Source organism: Equus quagga, chromosome 17 (genome assembly GCF_021613505.1).
Source record: "Equus quagga isolate Etosha38 chromosome 17, UCLA_HA_Equagga_1.0, whole genome shotgun sequence".
NCBI classification, from domain to species: Eukaryota; Metazoa; Chordata; class Mammalia; order Perissodactyla; family Equidae; genus Equus; species Equus quagga.
The window spans coordinates 2,505,361-2,512,383 of NC_060283.1; the positions used below are offsets into that span (position 1 = coordinate 2,505,361).

Consider the following 7,023-nt stretch of genomic DNA (forward strand, 5'->3'; position numbering starts at 1 on the left):
ACTCATCTATCTATCCATCCATCCATCCATCTACCCATCTATCCATTCATCCATCCATCTATCCATCCACCCATCCATCTATCCATCCATCTATCCATCCACCTATCTACCCATCTGTCCACCCATCTACCCATCTATCCATTCATCCATCCATCTATCCATCCACCCATCTACCCATCTACCCATTCATCCATCCATCCATCCACCCACCCACCTATCCATCCATTCACCCATCCTTCATCCCTCCCTTCCTCCCTCCCTCCCTCCATCCATCCATTCATCAACAGATATTTGTTGGTTTCCCCCCTGTAGACAGGTGTAGGCAGTGGGGCTTTAGGTGAAAACAAGATTCTTGTTCTTGGGGTGCTTACATTTTAGTCTGGATGCCAAAATAAAACCAAAGGGTGTTTCCTTTCACTGTCACCCCTCGGCTCTTGGAAGCATGTTTGGCGATGGTGCTTTGGGCGTGTGCGATGATCACGTAATGAGGCTGGTCTTCTGCGGCTTGTGGGAATCATTCTCACTGTTCTATGATCACCTCACCTATTGTAGACTTCGTATGTTTTGCTTCTGCTTCCCCTAACTGAGGGAAATGGACAGAAAAGTATGTTCTTCTAATTACACAGAATTCCCCCTATGTATACAACAGCAAGTTACATCTAACAAGGGTCTCCAGTGAGTTATCTTGGCCCATTCTCCAGTCACCCCTGGAGAGGGCTTTGGGGTCAGGGAACTGGGTAGTGAATGGTTCAGGAACTTGACCAGTGAGGGGTCCATGTGGGCCCCAGAGGCAGGCACACATGCTGCTTTTCTCTGTACCTTGGCATCATTTACAACTTTGCACGCCCACCGGAGGCTCCAATGCCCTGTGAGTCCGCTTCAGGGGAAAATCTTAGTTCAGTCGAGCCAGTTCTGCAGCTCACCTGTGCCATGCCTCAGGGGAAGCTGGAGGAGGGTGGGTAGAAACCTGGGGACGGCCGACAAACTCTTAAGCACAGATACATCTGCCCGCCTTCCCAGGACGGGAGCAAGCAGCTCACGTGCCTCCTGCTGGTGGGGGTGGGGGGGGGTCTCTGCTGAGCCGAAGCCGAACGCAGAGCGAAAGGACACGAGGCCGCGGGGAAGCAGGGAGCACGGATGCGCCCTCTGCTTGCGTGGTTCTCCGCGGCCCGCGGCAGCCTCCGCCTCGGGCATCTGCCTAGGCCCGGGCTGAGCACCTGCATCCATGCTAGCAAAACAGGCCACACGTCGTGAGCTGCGCTCAGTAACCCAACGCATCTTTCATTTCTCTTTTTAAGCAAATTCACAGGCAATTTCTTTTACAACTACATGATGGGCGTTGAGTTTAACCCGCGAATTGGGAAGTGGTTTGACTTCAAGCTGTTCTTCAACGGACGCCCTGGGATTGTTGCCTGGACGCTCATCAACCTGTCCTTTGCAGCAAAGCAGCAGGAGCTCTACGGCCACGTGACCAACTCCATGGTCCTGGTCAACGTCCTGCAGGTAGCCTGGCTGCGGCCGCAGCAGGTGGAAGCTCTGACACTTGCTGGGCGCTGGGGAAACCCGAAAACCGGATAGTTTTCAAAGGGAGTCGGCCCCCTTCTCTCCTGTCTCTGAGGAGCAGGCTAGCGAGCACGTAGTGACAGGTCTGTCATGTGCAGGTGCCACGTGGGCCCTGGGGGCGCTTGTGGCCAGTGGCCACTTTCCTAGAGGATGCCTGTTAATGGCTCAAGGGTGTTCTGATGGCTTGAGAACATTAACACCATTCCGACGGTTCTGGAAGGTCCCAGGCTCACGGTCCTGGCCACATCCACAGCTTACGGCCTGTAAGGCATTTTCCCCACGTGGTCCCCGTGGCTCTCAGGCAACCCCCTTGAGGTGGGGGCTGAGGAGCGGTGATTCATTTTCACCTTTTCCCCATTTATGTAAATGGACATCAGTCTCTTCCACTCCCCCTGGGCACAGTGGTCACCCCCCATGCAGGGCACACATATGCTGGGACATTCCCTCCATGGGCGAAGGGCTTCCGTGCTGGCGTGGACCCTGGCCCATGATGTCACATCCCCCGTGGGCCGTCCCCAGCCCTTCCACTCTGAGCGATCTCTGCTCCAAGCTCCACAGCCTGGGTGTCACCTCCTAGCAATGCCCCTCTTTCAGTCATCATTTGCGGACCATCCTTGTCTCAGACTGCAGACTTTCAGGACAAGGATGCTTTGTCCCCCCACTGTCCTCCATGTCCCAGGCATGGTGGGAAGCACAGGGCCAGCCCGATGGTGCATGTCACCCGAGGAGCTCAGTGACACTCCCGTGCCACCTCCTCGTCTACTGAAGCGGCTTTCCCCAGGTCCCCCATCAGTGCCCCACAGTTGGTACCTGGACGCTCCTGTTTTCCAGGCCATCTACGTGCTGGACTTCTTCTGGAACGAAACCTGGTACCTGAAAACCATTGACATCTGCCACGACCACTTCGGGTGGTACTTGGGCTGGGGCGACTGCGTGTGGCTGCCGTACCTGTACACGCTGCAGGTGAGGAGCGAGGACCGCGAGCCCCCGGGGCTGCCGCGCCCGGCTCAGCACGGTGTTAGGCTGTTTGGTCCCAGGTGTGCCCCGGGCTACCCTCCGAGCAGACGCAGCTGAGCACATGCTGAGCTTTGCTCCCTGTGTGGTGTCTGTTCTCGGGGGCACCAGATGCTGCAGAGCGGAGGCTGCTCCCGTTTCTGGGAAGAAGGGAAGGCTTAGTGTCGCAGTCAGCTCGGGCTGTCTAAACAGTCCAACGGACGTGCGGCTTAAACCACAGACATTGACTGTCTCCCGGTCCTGGAGGCTGGAAGTCTGTGATCCAGGTGTCACCAGGGCTGGTCCCTCATGAGTCCTCTCTCTTTGGCATGTGGATGCCGTCTTCTCCCTGTGTCCTCACAGGGTCATCCGTCTGTGTGTCTGTGTCCGATCTCTTCTTCTTATAAGGATCCCAGTCACACTGGATCAGGGCCCTCCCCAAGGACCCCATTTTACCCTAATCACCTCTTTAAAGACCCCAGTTGCAAATACAGTCACATTCTGAGGTTCTGGGGGTCAGGACTTTAGAATATGAATTTGGGGGACACAAGTCATCCCGTAAAACTTAGAGGAGAAGAGGATACAGGGTAGACACTGGGTAAAAGGGAAGAATTTGGGGGATCTGGGTAGATGGAGGGGGTTATGTTCATGTCTATTCAAATCTTAATGCTTAAATGATAAGAGGCCTTCTTTCTTACCTTTATTTCTTCCTTAAATACTTCGTGAGGGTCTCCACGGCACTAGGCACGTGCCGGAGAGGCAGGAGAAGGAGACGCGGAGGGCCCTGCCCTCGGAGCCCACGGCCCGGGGGGCAAGTCCATGAAAGAGGCAGCGCAGAGCAGGGAGGGGGTGCTTGATGGGAAGTGGGGGTGCTGACCCCCAAGAGAGGGCCAAGGAGGGGTCCCCAACCTGCAGTTGTGGGCCAGCAAAAGCATTGAGGCAACCACAGCCAGGCCGAGGGCAGAATGATGATGCTGGGGGTAAGAACATTCCAGAAAGGTGGCATGGTGTGTGCGGTCTTGTATGTGAGAACATTTCGGGGCCAGGGGCGTGTGGGGAGCTGACGGGGACATTTAAGGCAGGAAACAGTTCAGCATGGCTGGGACGCAGGACCTGAGGCGTGGTGGGGAGAATTCCCTGACGGAAGCTGGAGGATCGAGCAGGGCTCGGCACCGTTGAGCAGGCGTTGATGTCGGAGGCGTCCGGGGGCTGGGAGGCTAGGAGAGGGGAGCGTTCTGGATGAGAGAGGACCGGCAGGTCTCCAAGGGGGGCGTCACGGAGCCATGAGTGCCGAGATGGGCTGAACCAGGCCAGAGTCCTCAGGAGAGCCCTGGCACGCTGCACTGAATCCGGGTGTAGAGCGCTGGCCTGGGGAGCCAGAGGGACCTGCGTCTGCACCTCTGTAGGGCCACCAGCCAGGGGAGGGGCCCCCGAACATCTCTGAAAAACCAGGGCAGATGCCACCTCGGTTGGGGCTGCGTGAAGCCGAGGACGTGTGCGTGTGCAGTGCTGGGCAGCTGGCCTGGGCGGCTTCGGACGACACCCCACCCCACACTGCGCCCCGTGTAGAGCTGCTCTTGAGGGCAGGTAGGGGGTGGGAGAGGCCTCGTCTATAGGCCCCCAGCCCGTCGCAGCTCTGCCGAGAGCAGCTCTGCTCCCCTCTGGGTAAGCTGGCTGCTTGAGAGGCCTGGCCACGTGCCACCTGCTCGTTCCCTGGGTGAGTGAGGAGGTCTGGGGACAGGGCGAAGAACTTTCTAGGGCACCCATGTCGTAGCAGCGAGCTGGGGGGCCTGCTTGAACAGGTTGTGCAAGGATGGAGAGAACCAAAGGGGAAAGACTTCACAGGCGGTACAGGATGTGAGCCAGCCAGTGCATGCAGCCTCCCAGAGCAAGGGCCCTGGGAAAGCAGGAAAGTCACAGCAGAGCCAGCACGGTCAAGGGAAAGAGCCTGCACGGGAGACCAGACATTCTGAACTGTGGTCCCCACGTGGGATCCTCTGGATGGGTCCTCTGGACCCGTTTCTCCCCCTGGCTGGTGGTAGGCCTGCCCTACCTGATTCCCTGATTCTGTGAAATCCTTTGTTCGGGTGTGCAAACAGTAGCAACAAATTTTATGTATCTATCCATCTCTATCTTAATATGTACCAGGCCGTGCCTTGTTTTGGCCTCTGTATATCTTAGGTATATACATACGTGTATTTCATATTATATTTGTATTAGGGTCCTCCAGAGACAGAATCAATAGGATGTATGAATTTTATATGCACACATCCACGCATGCGCATACGTCCATAGATACGTGTATGCAGTCATGCACCGCATAATGACTTTTCGGTCAACAATGGACCGCATATATGACAGTGGTCCCATAAGATTAGGACCGTACAGCCTAGGTGTGTAGTAAGCTCTACCATTTAGGTTTGTGTGAGTGCACTCTGTGGTTGCACAACTGAATCACCTAAATACGCATTTCTCAGAACATATCCCCGTCACTAAGTGACACATGACTGTGTGTATATATATATATGTGACTGTGGTCCTGGCAAGTCCTAAATCTTCAAGGCAGCCAGCAGCTGGAGGTCCAGGGAAGAATTGAGCTTGCAGCTGGATCTAGAGGCCATCTGCTGGTGGAATCCACTCTGGTTCCAGGGAGATCAGTCTTTCTTCTCTTAAGACCTTCAACTGATTAGACAAGGCCCACCTACATTATGGAGGGTAATCTGCTTTACTCAGTCTACTGGTTAGAAATGTTAGTCACCTCTTAAAAATACCTTCATAACAAGTAGACTAGCGTTTGACCAAATATCTGGGTACCATGGCCTTGCCAAGGTCACACACAAAATTACTATCATGATGTTATATTCAAATGATCTCTTTTCTATTGTTATATATCTTATATTTATACTATCTATGATGATACGTATATGTATGTAGGTAGATAGATAGAGAGGTGGGTAGTTAGGCAGGTGGATATACAGATTTGTCTATTTACTCATTTGCTCCCCACGACAAGCCTCTGAAGCAGGCGCTTCTGTTGACACAAGAGGAAACCGAGGCACGACCCAGGCAGGCAGCTAGTTGGGGTGGAGGCGGGGTCTGACCGCTGGCCGCGCTCCCGAGCCCCTGCTCCCGCCGGCTGCCTGGATGCAGCCACGCCTGACGTCTCCCCTCCTGCCCGCAGGGCCTGTACCTGGTCTACCACCCCGTGCAGCTGTCCACCCCGCACGCCATGGGCGTCCTGCTGCTGGGCCTGCTGGGTTACTACGTGTTCAGGATGGCCAACCACCAGAAGGACCTGTTCCGCCGCACGGGCGGGCGCTGCCGGATCTGGGGCAGGAAGCCCGAGGCCATCGAGTGCTCCTACACGTCGGCCGACGGGCAGAAGCATCGCAGCAAGCTGCTGGTGTCGGGCTTCTGGGGCCTGGCCCGCCACTTCAACTACACGGGCGACCTCATGGGCAGCCTGGCCTACTGCCTGGCCTGTGGCGGGGGCCACCTCCTGCCCTACTTCTACGTCGTGTACATGACCATCCTGCTGACCCACCGTTGCCTCCGGGACGAACACCGCTGCGCCCTCAAGTACGGCCGCGACTGGGAGCGCTACACCACCGCCGTGCCCTACCGCCTGCTGCCTGGCATCTTCTAGAGGGGTAGCCCGGGCTGCGAAGGGCGTTTGGAGCCGGGTCTGTTGGGGCTGACATCCCTGCTCCACCCTCTGGGAGCCTCAGTTTCCTCGTCTGTAAAAAGAACCTGGCGTTTGGCAGGCTTCTTGTAAACGAGAGTGTGCTTCCTTTCCCCTTGTGGGTGTTTTTGTTTTGTTTTGTTTTGTTTTTTTGGTGAGGAAGATTGGCCCTGAGCTAACATCTGTTGCCAGTCCTCCTCGTTTTACTAGAGGAAGATTGTCACTGAGCAAACGTCTGTGTCGATCTTTCTCTGTTTTGTGTGGGATGCTGCCACAGTGTGGCTTGGCAAGCAGTGCTAGGTCGGCACCCGGGATCCAAACCTGTGAACCACAGGCCGCCGAAGTGGAGCACATGAACTTAACCACTAAGCCACCGGGCCGGCCCCTCCCCTCGGTTTGAGGGGAATTCTGAGGGTTTGCACCCACTGTCTTCTCACCAGCAGAAATGACCAGTTTTCTCTATGCAGTGATCCAAGAGCAGGAGGATGGCCTGATCACCTGTGATGGCCCATTGGGGACAGTGTTTCTTCTCTGTGCTGGGAGCCTGAGCAGCTGTGCTGCCCAGACACACTGGCGTCTGACACTGAAGGGACATCTCCAGCTCCCCTGATCAGGAGGGCACCAAGTCTTGCTGGATAAAGTGGAAGGGCTACAGAAGGTGGGCCAGGAATCAATTTACTGCCTTCCGGCCGCAGTTCCCCTTGGCAGTGTGCACGATGTCACATTTGTCTGTAGAGGGGCACTGAGGGATGCTGCACGAGGAAGGGGCTTCTAGTTCTGGTACA

The 7,023-nt window shown here is 55.8% G+C and overlaps 1 protein-coding gene across 2 annotated transcripts in view; it reads left to right on the top strand.

Moving 5' to 3' along the window:
- The window catches only part of DHCR7 (7-dehydrocholesterol reductase), an 18,849-nt gene extending 12,367 nt beyond the window's left edge, over positions 1–6,482 (top strand). For both annotated transcript variants that reach the window (XM_046644200.1, XM_046644201.1), the window contains exons 7-9: positions 1,299–1,503; positions 2,395–2,526; positions 5,738–6,482. In XM_046644200.1, the coding sequence (XP_046500156.1) occupies positions 1,299–1,503; positions 2,395–2,526; positions 5,738–6,202 (802 nt within the window). In that variant the 3' untranslated portion in view covers positions 6,203–6,482. The remainder of the gene's footprint in view (positions 1–1,298; positions 1,504–2,394; positions 2,527–5,737) is intronic.
- Positions 6,483–7,023: the final 541 nt, after the last annotated feature.